We start from the raw sequence: 21,168 nt of genomic DNA, 5'->3' as shown, positions 1-21,168 counted from the left end.
GAGAAGCTGGTCTACACCCAGGACTGCCCTATTACTGCGCAGAGACAGTATGAAGGGACTAGGTTTTGGCTTCACAATGAAACGGTTCCCAGTGCCGGCTCTGCTAATAACTACGCAACTAGATAGGAAACAGGTCATGTCTTGGAGCTCTGAGGTTCCCACTACAAAGTGGAGGTAATAGTATTTTCCTTCTTCAGAATGTGACGGGAATTTAACTGAAGTTATTTACATAAAGGGCCTCGGAAAAAAAGGGAAAAGTTTACAATTATTATGTACAAGTTAGTGGTAAGACAGAAGTTTATAAATGTATTTATAAAATGAAGGAGCTGGATTAGACAATCTAATGGCCATTTTAGGTTGATATATTCTCTGACGAACCATAGAAATAGGAAAAAAATAGATGTAAAAAGATATAATTGTTCGGGTAAGATAATTTTCTAACACAAAAGTAATAACAATAAAAAGTGAAAAGGTGAAAAAATTTTTTCCATCAATATTTTTGTAGAAAAAGAACACCAACTAAAATAAAAATACAAGCAACAGATTATAGAAACATTTGCAGCAAATATGGCAGATGAAGATTAATATCTTTACCATACAAGAGGGCATATGTCAAGGAGAAAAATAAGGCCCCGATAGGTAAATATGCAAAGGACATTAACAGATAATTCAGTGACAACTGTTTAACAAAGAAAAAAGTTTGATCTCATTAGTAATCAACAAGATACGACTTTCACTTTATGAAATTGATAAAGATTGAAAATATCTGACCCTCAATGTGCTAGAGGAAATTCTCATATATGCCGGTAGTGCTCTTTGTGTAAGCATCAAAAGTCATAAAAATCTGATGTCCCCAAAATATTCCGAGAAAATAAATGTGGCAAATGCAGGCAGGTTAAATGCAGGTAGGTAAGACAGGGCGGGAAAAAAGGGAAAGAACTTTAATATTTGACACTAAGGAGATCATCAAATAAACAATGAACATCACCCTGATACCAACAACATGGAAAATTTCTCATGAGAAAGTTAAGGCAAAACAAAGGAGATGCAAAACTGTTTACAAGCTCTGATTATAGGTATGTAAAAACAAAAATATGCACAAGGGAAAAAAAACTACATCAAGGGCTAAAGGTGGTTGTGCACATGTGAGTTTGGCTCAGTTTTGGGGTCAGAGTGACAGGTATCAAACACTGGTTCCAGGCCCCCGAGATGGGTCACCTAAGACTTTAGGTGGAATCTTTCTGAATCTTAATTTCTTTAGTTACAATTATACAGGCTGCTGTAAGGATAGAATGAAACAACCTAAAGGGCTAGCATTGTATTTAGCACAAAGTAAACGCTAGATAAATGTTAGTTATTTTACTTTTTATTGATAATGTGGTTACATTGCCTTTGTGAATATCTTATAAACAAGAATGTTTTAATTATGTGATTATTATGTAGCGAATTTCCTGATGGACATACTTCTTAAAATGAGCTATATTCTCCCTTTCAATTTTTGTTTATTTTCAGAAATGAATCAAGTGTGAAAATAGCATTTCTGTTAATTCATATAGAACATTTACAAATTGGTCTGTCTTGTCTATTTTGTAACTTTTCTAAAAAACAAGAAGTCGTTGCAAAAGAAGATTAACACTTGTACACTTAGCCCATCAAACTCAATAGATGCTGCTGTTAAGGGTCTCAAATGTAACAAGACACATTCCTAGGGTGTTTTTAAATTTTCTCTGTTGGGATCCTACATGCTCCGGCAACATTTGACTCAACGGTTAGCTTTTGAGTCTATACCCCACGATCAGACACAGACAGAAGCAATGTTCTTCTAGGTTCAAGGCCACCAATTAAAAATAGATTTAGACATTCAATTTTCCTTCATGTCATAGATTCCTTCATAACACAGAACTGGACATCCAAGTTCCTTCATGAAACTGTATGATATGAACTATCGACGTCCCCACCCATGTGAGATGATGATTACTCTCCAAAGTGTGTATTTTTCAGCATGTAGAATTATTATAGAAGTATGACACCACTACTTTTTTGTGACTTTCTTTTCCCAAGCATGTTTTATTCATTAGCTTATGAAATAAAAGCTATGGGGTCTTTTAGATAAACATTTATTTAGGGGTAACAGAATGTCAGATGACTTTCTTTTGCATTTTACCCCTCACCATCCAAACCTTGATGGCGTGCTCCATGAATAAACCCTATATTTTTTTAAAAACTCTGACTTCCCAGCTCACTACAACATGATTCATAATAAACAACATACTTTTGTTGTGAATATTTTGTTACAGTGACAGAAAGACAGCTTAGTCAATCAAAGACGCAAACAAGACAGCCTAATATATGACTTCTAAGTATCTGCGTTATACGGTATGTGGTAAAAAAGTGACTTGGCTGGAAAGCCAGGGTTACGTCTTGCAGTTTGGCACCAGCTCCAGAGTTCTAACTTCGGAAGATTTCACAAGAGTTTGAAGTCAGAGAATGAAGGGAAAAAATACCCCCGGAAGAGGGCTGTGAGTTAACGTAAAGAAATCAGTCGTTGCTAATGTAACCCACGCGTCGCATGTCTGCCATTACCAGTTTGTCTTTCTGTCGTTCACCATGGATGAGAAAGCCGCTTCGTCCATTGCCTTCGGGGTGCATGACCTTACAGACCCCCACGCGACTGATCCCGCCTCCTTCCTGTGGGAACCATCCCCCGCTGGAGTCATCTCTGGTCATAACCACAGCCTTGACACGCACAATATAGCTGTCACTAAAACGACAACAAGAAGAATGGGGCATGACAATGGTCTGGTAGCTGCAGGACACGTTTCACAATGCAAGATGACCACCAGCCAGCATTTTCGGGACTCATCAAAAGAAAATCTATGCCTGGCAGCAACCTTAAATGGAAGCCCATCTCAACTTTTAGAGAAAAAACAAACACTTAAACTCAATATAAAAGTACATTTAAAAACATATGCCCAGTAATTAAAAAATATTTGTGAGTCTTTGAAGATGTATACAGGCATAACATTCTCCAGTTTCGAGGTAGAATCATGGATAATAAAATGAATGAGCTGATCTCCACAGTTTGGTATCTATAGGTTAGGAAAGGCATATCCATTCACTTAAGAGGATATTATGTTTTCAACCCTTAAAACTTAGTTTATAACGAATGACCAACGTTCAACATTTTGTAAAGCTAATAATCTTCTGATTTAGCATAAGAATAGGATACTCCACTTCCAAATCACAAATTCACCATGCAATCATTTAAATAGGTGGGAAAATATTTCAATGCAAATACTATTTACACATGTGTAGACTTCTGTTTATGATTTTATTTTTTCCAGTCTAAACTTCAATTTCACAATAAGTTCTTCTGCACATTTGCCAAGAATCTCTTTCTCCTCTAGAGACCAACTCTAGCTTTTTTTCACTCTCCATCACTTTTTGAGAAATTTATTTGGATTTTCAGCAAGGCTATTAAATTCTCGCTTGCTGTTTTCTTTCCTGGATGGAATTCATTTCTTACTCATCCAAACGTATATTCCCATCTTCTATACACCAGGCACTATGCCAGATTCTACGGAAACAAAGATGCACAGTGACACAGAACCCCTCTTTCCGCCCCCCAGGACAGGTGCTCAGACCTGGCCACCACCGTCATCTGCTGGAGACCATTTAGAAGGTCCCTCTGCCCCACATCCCTGCTCACCTCACTCACCCACCAAAGGCAAAGCCTCCCAGATTTCCCACAACTCCCTGTGGCTCACCCTCTACTGTGACCCAATTTGTCTCCCAGTGTGCCCCGGGGACTCAAGGCCCAGGATCCCCCTCACTCCCTCATCCCTTCCATAGACCATTCCTTTCACTTTTTTTTTAATTGTGGTAAAATATATATAATGTAAAATTTACTATTTTAGCCATTTTTAAGTATACAGCTCTGTGGCATTAAGCACATTCACACTGTTCTGCAGTTGTCACCACCATCCATCTCCAGAACTTTTTTCCTCTTGCAAAAGTGGAACTCCCTTCCCATTACACTAACTCCCCATTCTCCCCTCGCCCTAGCCTTTGGCAACCACCACTCTACTGTCTGTCTCTGTGAACTCAACTCCTCCAGGTACCTCCTCACGTAAGTTTCTTTCACTTTCTTAACCTAAATGAAAACATGCTCTGGCCTGAGCCTCTGTGGCCCACGCACGTGGGGCTGCTTTCTCTCTGCCACAACCCTCCATGCTGAGCCTAGGTGTGGGGTAGGGTATTCGCCTCTGCTGCAGGCCATTGGTCCTCCCTCCAGTTCCTCTGAAACTCACAGGTCTGACCACGCCCCCCACTACCCTTCTTCAGACCTCTGGGTCACATTCCCTCATTCCTTGAGGATGTTAGCAAGTGGACTCACTGTCCCTCTGTCTCTCCACTATGATCCCTGTCAGGATTCTGCGTAATTCACACTTCACTCAGAGGATCCTTCCAATTCCTTGGCCTCCCAGTTTCTGGAACTCTTCTTCTCCAATGCCCTTGTCTTACACCCAATCTTAGCCACCCACGCCTAGGTCACACCCTGGACCCTGTCATTACCAATAGCCGTACAACCTCCACAACCTCAATCTGAAGCATCTGGCTGTTCAGCCACCACCTCCTAACTTTGCAGCTCTCTCCCTCCAGACTCCGGTAATTCTTCACCCCACCGGGGCCAACAGACTACTGTTCCAATCACCTTTTCCCTGTTCCCCACATCCCTCCTGTTCTCACTTGATTTGCTGTCCAACGTAAATTCCATGGTCTATCATGACACTCTTTTGCACAAAAACTTAACAAGTTCACCTTCTCTTTCCTCATAGTGCTTGCCTGGTGAAACTCCGACCCTGGTGAAATCCTACCATCTACTTAACTCCATGGCCCACCCAGGCTGCAGTACATGGTTAGAGGCAAAACTCCATTCTACTATGCTGATGGGTCTAGTTTAAAAGTCCTAACCACTAAACTCAAGCAGGTCCTCAAGTGCCACCCAGCATCCTACATTTCCCCAAGAAAATTATTTCACATGTCCTCTGACCCCCTCCCTCTCAGATGATGGATGAGCTTGCTTTAATTTCACTGAGAAAACAGACGCAGCCAGAAGAGACCTTGCACCTGTGTACCCCCAGCATGCCCACTCCTCTGTACCAGAACTCCCTGCCTCTTCTGTAACTGTGGCCAAACCATCCACGCTCCAAGCCAAGGCCAACAACTCCACCTAAATACTTTCTATGTGTTAAGAGTGCCCAAATTCACATTTCTACCCAGATCTCTTCTCTAAGCTTCAGATCAGTAAAACCAGTGGCCTATGTGATTTCTCTGCTTGCGCATCTAAATCAACATGTTTCAGGTAGAACTCTTGATTCCCAATACCTCCCTATCCTTCTGGTTCTCCCTTCGAAATATATCCAGAATCCACTTTTTCACTACTTCCATCGACTCTGCCCTGGATCCTGGTGCCATCATCTCTCGGACAATTGCAATAGCCTCCTCATTGGCCTGGTTACTTCTAGGCTTGCCCAACTTTCTAAGAAAATAGAAAGGTAAGTCAGATTATGACACTCTACTAAAACAAATCCTCTGATATCTTCCTATATGACTCAAGTGAAAGTCGAATCTAGCACTTATCTTACCACTGTCTTCCTTGCTCATTCCACTTCAGTCCCATTGTCCTTTTGGTCCTCCACTTAAGCACATCCCCACCTCAGGGACTTTGCACTTGCTGTTACTTTCACTTTTGAGGGAAACAATAGAAAGAATAAAGAAATGGGACTTCATCAGACTAAAGAGCTTCTTCAAGGCAAGGGATAACAGGATTGAAACAAAAAAACAGCCCACTAATTGGGAAAAAATATTTACAAGTTATTTATCTGACAAAGGGTTAATCTCCATAATATATAAAGAACTCACACAGCTCAATAACAAAAAATCAAACAACCCAATCAAAAAATGGGCAGGAGACATGAACAGACGTTTCTCCAAAGAAGATATACGGATGGTCAATAGACACATGAAAAGATGCTCATCATCACTAATCATCAGGGAAATGCAAGCCAAAACTACACTAAGATATCACCTTACACCTGCTAGAGTGGCAAAAATATCCACAACCAAGAGTGACAAATGTTGGAGAGGCTGTGGAGAAAAAGGAAGCCTCATACACTGTGGGTGGGAATGCAAACTGGTGCAACCACTATGGAAAACAGTATGGAGATTCCTCAAAAAGTTAAAAATAGAAATACCTTATGACCCAGCCATCCCACTACTGGGTATCTATCCTAAGAACCTGAAATCAGCAATTCCAAGAGTCCCATGCACCCCTATGTTTATCGCAGCATTATTTACAATAGCCAAGACGTGGAACCAACCTAAGTGCCCAGCAACTGATGATTGGATAAAGAAGATATAGTATATACACACACACACACACACACACACACACACACACACACACACAATGGAATACTACTCAGCCATAAAAAATGACAAAGTCGTCCCATTCACAACAACATGGATAGACCTTGAGGGTATTATGTTGAGTGAAATAAGCCAGCCAGACAAAGACGAACTCTGTATGACTCCACTCATAGGTGGTAGTTAACATATAGACAAAGAGAACTGATCGGTGGTTACCAGGGGAAAGGGGGGGTGGGGGGAGGGCACTAAGGGTGAAGTGGTGCACCTACAACATGACTAATAATAATGTACAACTGTAATTTCACAAGGTTGTTAACTATCATAATCTTAATTAAAAAAATGAAAAAACCTCCATTTCCCACCCTTCTTCCCATACACTAACTAGGCTCATGCCCTTACTTCATTCAGGTCTTTGCCCCAGGTTATTTCAGCAGAGAAGACTTCTCTGTCCAGTTTATATAAAGTGGCACCCTCCACTCCTCTTAAATCTTCTCACCCTGTTTCGTCTGTCTACACGCTACTAAGTCAACATCTGTCCTGTCTGCCCACTTTTCCCAACTAGGATGTAAACTCCAGGAGAGCAGAGGCTTTGCCCTTTCTGTTCACTGCTGGATCCCTAGAGCCCAGAGCACTGTCTTATATGCAGAAGGTTGTGGAATGAATGGGTTAAATACTCAATAGTTATAAACAGGTTTTTAAAAAATTATTTGTAGCTATCAGAATCCTTGAGAAAATATAAAGTGTTCAATACTCATTTGTTTATGAGCTGTAATAGCTTAAATGGGACAGGGTAAAGATTTCCTTTTCATTAACAGGGAAATAGAATTTAAAAATCACATGGTTGGGGGCCGGCCCAGTGGCCGAGTGGTTAAGTTTGTGCGCTCCACTTCGGCGGCTCAGGGAAAAGTTTCGCCGGTTCGGATCCTGGGCGCGGACATGGCACCGCTCGTCAGGCCATGTTGAGGCGGCGTCCCACGTGCCATAACTAGAAGGACCCACAACTAAAATATACAGCTATGTACCTGGGGAATTTGGGGAGAAAAAGCAGAAAAAAAAAAAAAGATTGGCAACAGTTGTTAGCTCAGGTGCCAATCTTAAGGAAAAAAAAATCACATGGTTTCTACCACTAATCCATTCACCTCAGGATTCAACATGCATAGTCCTTTAGATCAGAGAGACTAAGAACATTTTATAACATTTGCTTAGATTAGTTACATACAAACAACTGAATAATATCCTTTTTTTCCCTACACCCCATTTATTCTAGAAAAGCTAAGCGTCCCCAGGACCTGGAATCTCCAGTATGAAACACAGCTTTCTCAGATCTTCTGTGAGCACACTGTGGGTTCATCCTAACAGGAAATGGCCAAGGTGAATAACCGAAACTCCGCACACCTCTTGTTAAAACACGTTCTTACTGCTTTTGCGTTGCAGCTGTGTGCTGTTCTCCTTCCTTTGAGGAGATTAAGTAAACATGAAAAAGGGAAGTTTGCATTACTTATGTCAGTGCCATAAACTTATTTCCAAAAGGTATTCGTTTATTAGAGATTTTAAAAAATATCCCACCCCTCGGCTTCCAGACCATAGGGGCTTTTTAATTTCGGTTTTTGCCTGTGGTCTGCGGCATCCCCTTTCCAGCCCTGATTCCCCCTAAGCCCTCTCCCGAGGGCACAGAATTCTCTGTGATGGGGTGTGTGTGTTGGGGGTGGGGGACAGAAGCCCCCCATCTCCTCTGGTCTCCTTCCCGCCAGCCAGCATTAACTGAGGCATCTGGCTATTTAAAACAAGGCAGGGGGATAAAGTTGCGCTAAAAGCTGCGAAGGATGTCTGGCTAATCCAGCTGCATGGCCGCGTGCCAAGTGCTTCCTATCTGTAGTGTGTTTACGTTACTCAGGCACTTCACCCCACCCAGAACAGAAACGACAATGAACTCTACCACCAAAAAGGTACAAAGGAGAAAAACTCCCTTCCCACCTTCCCTCCCTCTCTTTCTGGAAAGAATTAAACAACATGTTTAAACCAGATGTGGGGTTCGTTTCGGGGAGGATGGAGCAGGAAGGGCAAGGGCAGATTAGTTTTTTAATTTGCACAAGGAAAACGCCATTGGTATGCTTTAGAAAAATTTCAAAAAACGCCATCATTGTCAAAGATCACGAAATAAAAAAAAATGCCTCTGAAAGTGGCAACTGCTAAACCAGGGGAACTGATGAGGACCTGGAGAAGTTCCACCCGTGGGTCTAAATGCCAAGCGAATGGAGCCCCAGTGTGTGACCTTAAGCTAAACTGCCCCAAAGAATCAATGTCATTACAAATGGTATTTGACTACCACCGAAAAATACCATATTCTAAAGAATATGCATCTAAAGATGCCTTATGAGTAAAATTGGCTTTTAAGAATTGGACTGGGGATCTGCCAATAAACGTGGTTTCGTTAAGGAAAATCTTTCCGTTCCCAAAACGTGGCCTTATCTGTAAAAACAGGACTTGCAGTCCTGTGATCACTCAACATGCAAAAGACGTAGGTGACATCCTACGGCAGGATGGGGAGGCATAGAAAGAACAATTTCAAAACTAGATTTTACTTCGGGGTGCTGATTGCAAGGTGGCACAGCAAGGTTTGGATCTCAGGCCTCTATGTTCTTCTCAGCTCTCTCCAGATTCAAAGCAGGCCCTGTCTGGGCTGCATTACAGAAGTAAACAAAGGAATTGTAGGAAGTGGTGACGAGGCAGCTCTGTGTCTGTAAATAATGTTTGGAGCCAGACAGGTCAGCAGGGCCCTGACCTTCTCAGTAGCTGAGGAAGCCTCTTTCTGAGCTTCAGTTTCCTCATTTGCTAAAATGAAGCGAGGATCTACCCTGCTGGGATGTCCTGAGGGTTAAAAGCAGCAACAGAGGTCAAGTGCTTGATACAGAGAAGTTGGGTAAATTGTAGCCATCAAAATGATTTTTGCGGCAGTGCTGACTTTGATTACAAAACAGGTCCTTTAAAGACCACCCCCCCCCCCCCCCCCCGGCCACTAATGAGTGGGTTTCCAGGCTGCCCACCTTTTCAGCTGTCAGGGAGCAGAGTGTCAAGGAGACTGTCAGGCCCTTGACAATAGGAGAAAATCCAAAACGGACCTCTAGCAATTATCGGTGCACGTTGGAATTTACAAAGAGCAGGTCTGAACCTACGTCTCAGGCACACCTGTACAGGAAAATAATGCCATCTGCCCTCTGTGGACCGGCCCTCTGCTCTCGACCCTCCCCCTCAGCCTCAGGGACGCAGACTGGAACTTTTACATCCCCCATAAATACTTCCCGGGCCCTTCCTCAGGGCCAGCCCTTATCTGATTACACGGCTCCTTTATCTCTCCATTATGCTAAACATTACATTCACTTCCTCCCAGGCCTCTTATCCACCCTTCTCCACTTCACCAGACCTTGAGAGGGATTAGCCAAGATCCCAGCCTCTCAGGCTCCCTCTTCCACCCAGCACAACCCCCAGCCGCCAGCTGAGCCAAATATAACACCAAGTCCTCCAGGGGAGGCAGGCCCACTCTTCATTGTAATCACACCCCGACCCAGCCCCAGTCTTCCTTGTGCCCATAGATTTATAAAGGCTCTTTGACTTTATCGACTTATATATGTAATATATCAAGTACTATATGTGTATATAAAACATGTGTATATGAAGTATATATGTCTAGTCATCTTTTTAAGAAGAATCAACAAAATACTTCAGCAGAATCAAATGTGTTGAGAAGCCAAAGATATTGGTCAGATTCTATTTAAGTGGGTGGTGGTTTTGTGAGTGACCGTTTTATTAAGTATCAACTACTTAAGACTCCTTTAAAAGTTAACTTGCCGTGGTTTTGGAAATTTATATATTCCAAACTCCATAAGCAAGGAAAGTTATACGTAATGTAGTTTTAGCAAGGTAGTAAGGTGATTTTCAGCTCCGTATAAGACACTAAAGGTAAAACACTTGCTCTGCCCACTGAATGTCACAGGAAATAAGGCCTCCATGTTAACTACCAAAATGTGTACTGTTTGTATGGTTGGGCAATTATAGAAAACAGTGACAAGAAAAGCCCGCTGAAGATTCTAGACCTGGCAGTAGCCAATTCTGTCTGAAGGCACCAGCTCTCTTCTCAAATGCTGATGAGCAGGCACTGTGGAGCAGAGAAGTGTTCTGAACATGAAACGTTTGTTTCCTAAAGAGAACCGATTTGCATGATATTAGAGCTGGGGAAGCTCAAAAGTGGGCTGGGATCACTTAAGAAAAAGGCTTCCCCACAGTTATTTAACATCCGTGATATCAGCTGTGAAGTACGCTTGATGGAGAGTCGTCCTGGAAACTGGCCTACCCCAGTATCTGCTAGTAAAGGAATCCATGTACTCGAACAGGTGCTAACACCGTTATTTTGCACTCATGGTGCCAAGGCACTTTGCTAGTGACCACATCCAGCAGACAGGCAGGCAGGGTCTCCAGTCCAGTCTTCACTGTGGCCCTGTCTTTCGTCGAAGCTCATCGTGCCCATGCAAGATGCCCCCCCCTCCCCAAGAGGATTACAACAGATCTCTTCTATGTTTCATCTTCAGGATCAATTTAGGTATTTTTGAAACAGTATATAACAACTTTCCAGGAATGGAATCCCAATATATAACATGGTACCCAAAACTTTTGGTGGTGGTGGTGGTGGTGGTGGGTGCTTGCCTTGCAGCAATCGGGGTCGTGACCTTCATCCAGGAACCAGTTAGGCTGAAAGCCAAAAGTCCTGCTTATATTGTGGGAGCTCCAGGGGGAGCGTGAATAGGTTTTCCTCCTTGACTGGGTGCTGGGCTCAGAACCGGGAGCGAAGATACTAGAAAAATGTTTCAGGAATCCCCACTTTAGTCTTGCACCGTAAGCCAGTAAGTTCGGCCATACTGCAAGGTCACTAGAGCATCTGTGTCCAAGTTCTGCCCTCACCCAGAGGGGGAGGTATGGGGCATGCCCATTTCTCATCCTCACATGCCACGTATAAGCCCAGCATCTTTGTTGTTGATGCTACCTAGCTACACTGAAGCACATAAATAGACCTATTCACCCACACACCATTTTCTAGTGCACATGCTAGAAAGGGTCGCTTTCTCTATTATTGTGAAGGACATGGCCAGCACAACTGATGTTTGAAATAGGAATGATTATTAAACTTAGTAATCTATAAATCATTCTTTAGAACCTACCCTAGCAAGTGAAAGTTTATTAGACATATCCTCTAGTATTTTTATTTTCCTATTGAAATTTTAATATAAAAATACTCCTTCAGAATAACTACTGCAAATTCCCTATTTATAAGCTACTCATTCTGTGATTCAAAATAAATGCCCATACCTTGTTTAACATACAGCGCTGATTGAGCACGCTATGTGCCTCTATAAGATTTTCCCTTAAATTACAATATACTATAAGAGACACATTCTCCAATCTCCAGAGTGCTACCTTACACTTTCAGGCCACAAGAGACAAGAGCAGCATGTGCACTGACCATTCCAGCACATTCTGTTGCCCATGGGGCCAAAACACGCGCCCTGCAGATGCCCTCGGGAATGGACACTCTGCAGGGCTGTGGGAAGCTGAGGGTACTGGGTGGTGTGCTGTTTACCACTCTGGTCCCTCCTTCTTTACTGCTGTGTCCTTTGACCCATGATGGCCAAGAAGAGGAAATGAAGCAAAGACACAAAGGAACAAAGATCAGGGCTGGAAGTTAAACTTGTAAGCTTTACAGAGGCTTAAGAGGCCTTTGAGGAAATAGTTGAGGAAATACCAGAGTAGCAATTAGGGATCCTCTGACATCCCTGCAGCCCAGGAGCACTGACCATCATTTCCAGCTAGAAAAACCTACAGCCTGGGCAAGTCAGAGCTTCTGGTGGCCCCTGTCCCCCCACCCCTCTTAAGAGTCCCAGTCCTAGGGGCAAATCTTCAAGGACTGTGAACAGAAGGTGGTGATGCCCACAGCAGTGTCCAGGCAGGCTGGAAATTACCTTATAAAATACTGATTTTTGGGTTTCCTTCTCAGCAAGGTTTACAAAGTTATTAGACTCACTCCACTGCACTGTGTTTAAAACGTGAGTTTTAATTTAACCTCTAAGCTTTTATCGCCTGTAGTCTGAACATGCAGAAATCTTCCACAGGAAAAGAGTGATTCAGCTGGATTCTACTTCTACTGCCCTCAATAGTTTCTTTTGCAAAAATCTCTTTACAAAAATCTTTTGATTTTATTTATTTAATATAGCAGATGTCTTAAGGATAGAACTATAGTTCAAAAAAAAATACACACAAAACTTTTCCTACCAACATTTAAATTCAGCACTTAAATTCAAAAACCACAAGAATACTAAATATACAATATCCACGCAGACGGATCACTTACGACTGAGGCACCACAAAGATATAGGCGCTAGGGCCATTCTCCTAATGTACAACCCAAACCATCACCCTGGGCAGTTTTAAACCCGGGCAATAAAGTGTTTGCTGAAGTCAATCAGCTTCAGCACCGAAAAGGCAATTTTAGAAGTTGTGTCTAAGACAGATTTTTTTTTTTTAATGGCTCTTTGGCAACTCTCCCTGTGTCAATATAACTTTCCTGAGCAAGTACCTCTTGAGGTGAGTAATGCACCCAGCTGGGCCAAGAAAGGCCTGGCTGAGGTCAAGCCTGGGGAGATGGGGCAGGACAGGCGTGGAATTTTATCGTGGGGGACACACAATCAGTGAAGAAAGTAGTCATTTTTTCCTGAAATTTGGAAATTACTTGCTTTAATCTCTCTAACAGCAGAAATCCTAATTTCCCCACCCTGGGGTCCAGGGAACTGGTGATTCCCGGGCACAGGCCCCTTAAATCCTAGGTGGGTTTCTGGTCAACCACTTAGGACCCCTGTATCCTTATCTGTCAAGTATCTATACAGTGGATAATTAATAACCTTAATAGCAGGCTCTGGAATGCATTTTAAATTATTTTTGAGTTTTACAACCCTGGCTCCAGGAAATTAAACTAACCCATACTACCCTCCAACAACAACAAGAAATTTACAATTCCACTGAATTCAAAATTAAAAAAATTTTTTGGAAAAGCTTTCTTTTTGAAAACCCAGCATCAAATGGTTCTCTGCAGTGTCACAGGTGAGGATTACACTAGTCCCAAGGGAATCGTTCACCTTTAGACTCTTGGTTTTAAGGCAAATCCACACCAGACAAGGCTTCCAAACCCAACGGGACATGTCCCATTCTGCCTCCACCCCTCACTCCGTTCACCTGTTTCTCCAGGGATCATATCTGCTGTAGATAGTCACTGAAATAACAAGATGAATATATACCTGTATCTGTGTTTTATTTTCACACTAACTCTATCATAGATAGCATCTATCATATCAACAGATTGTCTAAACGTTAACATGGATATTTTACGATCAGCCAAAGCATTTTAGGAAATTACGGTAAGATTTTTATCACAACAGTTCATTAAATTGAAGGCATCTACTGGAGATTTCTGATTTTTGGGGGGGGTCAAAAATCACCAAAACACAGACAACTCTGACATGAGTAAACTACTTTTAAAAATGAAGTTTATTTTATTCAAACCAAAATAGAATGAATCTATTTCTTAAAGTCTGAAATGGTTCTGTCCTGCAGGGCTGAGTGTCAGGATGATTACACAGCGTGAAGTGGGGACGAGGGAGTCCTGGGAGGTGAGAGGCCAAAGTCTGAATCTCAGGTTATGATTTCGCTTTTATTGTCTGCTGCTTTGCTGAGCCCGGAGTTCAGTGAATTTCATAATTAATCAAGATCAAAGGATTACCAGCTTAAAACAAAACAACTCACCCCTGAAGAATCCTTTCTTCTACTTTTTACTCTGAAAGCAATAATTTTCTTTGACTTTCCCTGTGTTATATACACCCTTCCAAAAATGGTATTTACGATCCACATTTAAACCCCCAAAGGCCGGCTAATGGAAATGTTAGATTACTAAACAAAATTAACTTTCACCACATTAAAGTATATATGTAATAGAAAAATTGGTACTTCAAAACACAAATGGCTAAGGGAGTTGTTTAAAGTTAATAATCTCCAATTCAGGTCTTTAATTGCAGTCCTTGAACTTCTGCGCCTGACTTTCTCAGAATATATTTGCTTTCTTTCTCATTCAATTGGAGAAAACAAAGGAAGAGAGTACTTAATGACCCACATGTTGAAATGTTTAGGGAGAAGGGCACTAATATCTGTAACTTACTTTGAAATGCATAAAAAAATAACATGGCGTCTTGGATACAGAGAGGGACAGATGGAAGAATAGGTATGTGTGATAAAGCAACAACAGCAAAATGCTGGGCGCAGACTGGAGCTGGTGGCGTTGATTACACATCTTTCAACTTTTCGGAACATTCGAGGACTTTCATAAGGAGGAAGAGAGAGAAAATTTACAGTGCTATATTCTAAATGGAGATCAACATTAAATCTAGAAGACACTGATAACGGTGCTGAAAAGTCTGGTTACTTCTCCTATTGGAATCCAGGACACATTTCCCATTTTTTTACCAGCCACCTGCTCCAACCCCCAAAGCAAACCATGGTCAAAAGGTCAGGAAATTACTTTAACAAACTATGCTAATACCAAATTCTAAACCTACAAAATCCTTTACAAACTTGTCCTTAATAAGACCTGTTCTCAAACAAAAGGAGGTGACAATTTAGCCCGTAGGGAGGAAAAAAAGTCAGCATGTGGTGCTAGCAATAGGCTGACTGGATTTTAAGAGCCTCTCTGCTTATATCCCAACAGATCCATTGGACATCGATGCCCTCTCAGGGGGCAAAAATTACCCATTCATTTAGTTCCTTTCCTTCGAGGACTCTGCAACCTCCCTCATCAGAGATGAAAAGCTTACTTAATACACAAAGAAACAAACAAATAAAACACATGCAAGGCATCTGTCCTCCCTGAAGCATCCTGGACCTCTTCCTTTCCCAGGTGGGGACTGGAATAGAGGTGGGCCTGCGGGTAGAGTTTAGGTCTTCAATCAGGACTAGGGAAGAGCACAAACAAGTTAGTTACAGACTTTCTAAGCTAGAAAGAATCGTAGAAACCATCTACTCTAGACCCCTCACTTAGATGGAAAAATTAGAATCCAGACTGAACAAGGGACTTGTTCAAGGTCACTGGCATTAGGGACAAATAGAGGACTAAGATCCAATCACTGTAAACAGCCCCCACAGCCCTCTGTGTTTAAAAGGGTCCTGTGTTATGGCAAAGGTCCCCATATCCAAGCTAGGTGATCCAGAGGATATAAGAGAAGTTATTCTCATTGGTCTCTCAACATTTACTGGATAGGCAACAGATTGCCAAAGGAATCCTAGAGAGAAATGAAGAGGTATCTATCACTAATAACACAGCCACGTGGAAAAAAGGGCAGTTGGGAGGCGGGGCTGGGAAGTCCTATTCAGCTTGGCAAACCTTCACACCAACAGAGGCCATCTTCCTTCTTGGATCCGCCAGCATAACTAGTGCCGTAAATCAGCAGACTGAACCTCTATTGCACATCTCCCTCTCACTCCTGGGTGGGACACCCCACACTCTACTACTGAGCTTCAGTTTCTTCACATGTAAAATGGGGGGCAGGGGCCCAATGACCTTTGAGGTCTCTTTTCAACTTTGGCCTCCCTTTTAACTTTGTGTTAAAAAAACCCCAAACACATGGCCTTAAAGTCCCTTAGCTGTGCCAAAGCGCTTAGCAAACTTAAGCCACCCAAACATTCTACAAAAGCAGATCAGAAAACTTTCAGCAGTAAAATGCAACTGAAAACATCTTTTGAACTGAAAAGAACTCGAAACCACAAAGACCTGAAACCACGACAAACTAACAGCTATTCTCTGAGTGCAAGTGTTATTATGCAATGATAAAGTTCCCAGGAGCAAAACCGGCCCATCAAAGTATTTTGAAAAAGCAGGAAGATAATGACAAATGAGTTTTAATAAGTTTAATAAGATCCTTTGTATGAAATAGGTACAACCCTGGCCATCCTGCTGGGTTTACGCATCCACAAATGTGAGATTCTCTTTAACCACATGGAAGAAAATTCAAGACATTTTTCTGGAACAAATCAGGCAAAGAAGAGGAGAAGAGGGAGGTGGCCCCTTTCTCCCAAAGAGTTCCTCCTATATGCTTTATCACTTGACTCAAGACAAGACACTCAGTACCAGTCTTCACTACATTCAGTGGGAAAGGGGGGAAATGTTAGGTAGAGGTAATGAAGCGATTGCTTAACTTAAAAATGGGGAGAGACATTTATCTCTAGACCTTTGATCAAGCAACGCTGTGTACTTCAAGTTTCACATTGGGTCCAGGCTGCTTCAGGGTCATAAATGAGTTCTGGTCCAAAAGTTTTCTTGTAAAGCAGTTGTTTGATACTGGAATGTATTTTCCCCACTGGAAAAACATAAAATGGGGAGCAGGAGGATTCCCAACCCAGGTTATGAAAGCCTGATCGATTTCTAAGATACCTGAGTCAGAGTTATAGTCCCAAATGGTTTTTGCTGCCCACTGACAGTTTCCTTAACAGAAGCCTCTTTCCCGCCTCCAGCGAGAACAGCCGGTTCTGTTTAGCGCTGGTCAAGAGTGTCCGTTTCTGGGTGTGGGGTGGGGGAGAAAGAGCAAGCAAGGAGAAATTCTTTTTTTTGAGGAAGATTAGCCCTGAGCTAACATCTGCTGCTAATCCTTCTCTTTGCTGAGGAAGACTGGCCCTGAGCTAACATCCATGCCCATCTTCCTCTACTCTATGTTTGGGACGCCTACCACAGCATGGCTTGACAAGTGGTGCCATGTCTGCACCTGGGATCTGAACCAGCGAACCCCGGGCCATTGAAATGGAACATGTGAACTTAACCGCTGTGCCACCAGGCTGGCCCAAAGGAGAAATTCTTAAACTCCTGATTTAGGCTTCATTTTGGGGTCCCTGGAATTTGGCATGAGTGGATCTTGAATAGCTCTAAAAAGAGCCAACCTGATCATCTGCATTTACACGGAAGCAAGCAGCAAGCAGATAAACGCACTTCAGTTACCCAAACTTGCAATGACTGGTTTAAATGCAGATGGAACAATGGTGTCAGTATTAGTGCTCTCACTCAGGAATTCCAAATAAGTGTTACTGGGGAAATTGTTCTTTTCTTTTATGGTGGCAATGACTGTCGGTGAGGAATTAGAAGAGCAGCAACAAGAAGCTTCAGGCTCACAGGATAATCACAAAGCAGAGGGACAGGATTTGACCACCGGGGGCAATTTCCTTCTGAGTTATTACAAAACAGACCCACCCACTTAGTACACCTGCTTTCATTAAGTTACTTTCCTGCCATAAAAGAACTGGGCAGTAAGGAGAATGGGTAGGCCAACAAGCTGCCAAGCTTGCTCATAGTTTAACATGATACTCTTAAAATACTGTTTTGTTTATAGCAGGGTATTCTACTTTGATTTCAAAAAGAACTTCCAGGGAACACTAAAGCTATCCCCACATAACAAAGTGTACCAGCTTGTGGAAGCGCTGGAAGCCATTTGATTTCAAGACTCATGATCTTCAGAGATAACTGAGACCCCTGGAGGCTAAGCTGCTGAATTTGGGCTTTCCTGGACATCACCAATATGCTTGTGCCAGGGAGCCCACCAAGCTTTAGGCCATGCCTTTAGCAGTGGCTAAGACCACTGCCCGAGGCAGGACAATCAAGTAGCTACAGCCAACTTCTCCCAACAAAGAGCTTTACTGACAAGATGGCGGTCCATATGGCCAAAGAGATGCGATTACACTACCCTGAAGCCATGCTGTCACTGTAGGCTGCCATGCAGTATCAGAAAAGAATAAAATGGCCCCGCCTTAATGCCTGCTCAAAAGAAACTAGCCACAGCTCATCTCATTCACTGGAGTGCTACAGGCATCTTACCCCAGGACTAAACTCACCTCTAGAATTACGGATCCCTGAAGGCACCATAAAAACGCCATCCCGGACTGAAAATTGCTACGTACCCAGCAATTTCCTCCAGTGAGTAACTCGGTATATGGAAGCTCTTGTGTAAACTGAAAAGGCTAGATAAACATAAGGTGATATGACACGATGATACTTTTTCTTTTGTGTTTGCATATAGAGATTAACCCTAACATTTATGGAAAGTCAACTCCTATCTCAAAAGGCAAGTAATTTCACATCCATGTTCACTGCAGCATTATTCGCAACAGCCAAGAGGTAGAAACAACCTAACTGTCCATCAAGAGGTGAATGGATAAAGAAAACACATACAATAGAATTTTTCAGCTTTAAAAAAGAAAGAAATCCTGGCATATGCTACAACATGGTTGAACCTTGAGGACATTATGCTAAGAGAAATAAGCCAGTCACAAAAAGACAAATACTGCATGATTCTACTTTTATTTTTATTTTTTGAGGAAGATTAGCCCTGAGCTAAGATCTGCCGCCAATCCTCCTCTTTTTGCTGAGGAAGACTGGCCCTGAGCTAATATCTGAACCCATCTTCCTCTACTTTATATGTGGGACGCCTACCACAGCATGGTTTGCCAAGTGGTACCATGTTCACACCCGGGATCCAAACCAGGGAACCCTGGGCCACGGAAGGGTAACGTGCGCACTTAACTGCTGCCCCACCAGGCCACCCCCTGATTCCACTTTTAAATTCCACTATCCAAAGTAGTCAAACTCATAGCAACAGAAAGTAGAAGGGTGGTTGTAAAGGGCTGGGGTAAGGTGGATATGGGGAGTTTAATGGGTATAGAATTTTAGTTTCACAAAATGAAAAAGTTCTAGAGATCCACTGCACAACAATGTGCATGTAGTTAACACGACTGCATTGTACAGTTAAAAATAGTTAAGATGGTGAATTTCATGGTTTTTTTGGCCACACATACAATGAAGACAATTTGAGAAACAAAAAGGGGCCACTTGAAATAGCTAGACTCAAGAAGGACCCCAAATTCATGAATTTTGGGCTTTGGCTAAAGAACATTTCTGTAGTCCTTACAAAGTAAACATTACCACTATATAAAAAAAACCCCCACAAAATTGTCCCCTAATTATAAAAGTAGCATATGTCCGTTGTGCAAACTACTCGCATCACAACCCCTCCTTTCATCTCAGAAATATTCTTCTACACTATGAGGAACAGCTAACAAATTTGCAAGACCTTCTCAAGGTAACTATAAAGGGAGATCCCGTGCTTCAAATATACATGTGGATCTTGCCTTGGGATACAAGACAAACTACATATATGAAAACACAAACATTTCCTTTGTAATTGGTTTTCTGAGATAAAAATGGCTTTTCTTACAAAATCATCTCAAGAAAGTTAAGCCTAACACACTTTCCTCTAATGGTTAGCTCTAACAAAGTCCTCTAATCCTTAGCCAATTATATTCCAATAGAGTACTTATCGGGTTTACAACGTAAAGGTCAGAATCCCTAAAAATATTTTTTAAGATTAGTTCCTTTTTATTTCTTCTATCCCAACCTCAGTTTTAAAGATTATTTAAAAACACACACACACACATAATCACAAGGGTTTTCTAACAGTTTCACTTCTTCAACATGGCGTTTAGTGATGTTTTTAATATTTTTCAAAGCAGAAAAAAGGGGCTGTTTTATTTTTCTTTGGAACAAGTTGCTGCCAGATTTTGCACATTGCAGTTCTTTGGCGATGCGATGGAACACATGCCCACCCACAGACACTAATTTTGCTCCTCACCCTTCCCGAGCAGCCTTTATGACACATGCTGTCTGCACTCCATTTAATGGAATTCAAGAGGCCCAGTCACACAGCAGGCCCCACGGGGCCAGAGCAACAGCAGGCAACCCATCTCTTCCACTGGACGGGTACAAGGAACATGTGTTTAAAAAGAAAACCACAAAAAAGCCAAACCCAGCTTGGACATTTCCAATCTGAAAATCTTTACAACTGCATGAATTAACACTGAAAACTAAAAGTCATCTCCTGGGCTGAAATCTGGAAAGAGATAGTATCTCGTTGCGGTTCCTTGCACACTGAGCTCTATAAAGACAACGTAGGTAACTCCCTGAGCTGCTCTCACAATGTGCAGCAAAGAAGGTAGACTGTCATACAAGCCAAAAGCTCTTTCTAAGACGGCTGACGTGCCAGCCCAGTTCCGAAGCCTTTGCTTTGTCTGTGGTGATCATTAGTGATGAAGGAACATTGGTGATTAAGGATCCCATTGGGAATGGGCATGGGTTCCATAACTGTCCCACATACACCATAAGACTATCTGGGCACAGATGTCAATGCAAACAAGCTGTCAGCAAACTTACACCTGGAAGAATGCTCAGGGCTCATAAAAGTCCATGCTGGTTTGTTAAGAGAGTGGTCATTCATCCCATTTATGTGTCCTTAAGAGCAGGGTTAATGTCCTAAGAAGGCTGTTCTGTACTTGTCTCTGGCTTTTCTCAGCTACACAGGAAAGTCGATATTCCCAGATAATGACACAAGATTTATCTACAAGTGCTATTAATCCCACCCACTATGTAGGCAGAGTGATCATAAACCCCGGATGTGGGGAGGACAGTGTAACAGCAGAACAGTGGGCAATGGACAACGGGCAATGGACAGGTCCAGCCCTCCCCCTGGGGGCTATGACTCTCATGCAAATGCATAAATCATCCACCCGTACAGCAAGAACAGACTGCAGACTCTAAAACAGCTCTCTCTAAATACT

General features: G+C 42.3%; 1 protein-coding gene across 2 annotated transcripts in view; it reads right to left on the bottom strand.

Annotated features, from left to right (window-relative positions):
- SPRED2 (sprouty related EVH1 domain containing 2) overlaps positions 1-21,168 on the bottom strand; it is a 114,083-nt gene that overhangs the window by 30,154 nt on the left and 62,761 nt on the right. For both annotated transcript variants that reach the window (XM_046661105.1, XM_046661107.1), the window contains exon 2: positions 2,584-2,761. In XM_046661105.1, coding sequence (XP_046517061.1) covers positions 2,584-2,761 — 178 coding nt within the window. The remainder of the gene's footprint in view (positions 1-2,583; positions 2,762-21,168) is intronic.

The sequence above is a fragment of the Equus quagga genome, chromosome 5, assembly GCF_021613505.1.
Source record: "Equus quagga isolate Etosha38 chromosome 5, UCLA_HA_Equagga_1.0, whole genome shotgun sequence".
Lineage (NCBI taxonomy): Eukaryota > Metazoa > Chordata > Mammalia > Perissodactyla > Equidae > Equus > Equus quagga.
Note: the sequence above shows the minus strand (reverse complement) of the source record. Positions and strands in the feature narration are given on the sequence as shown.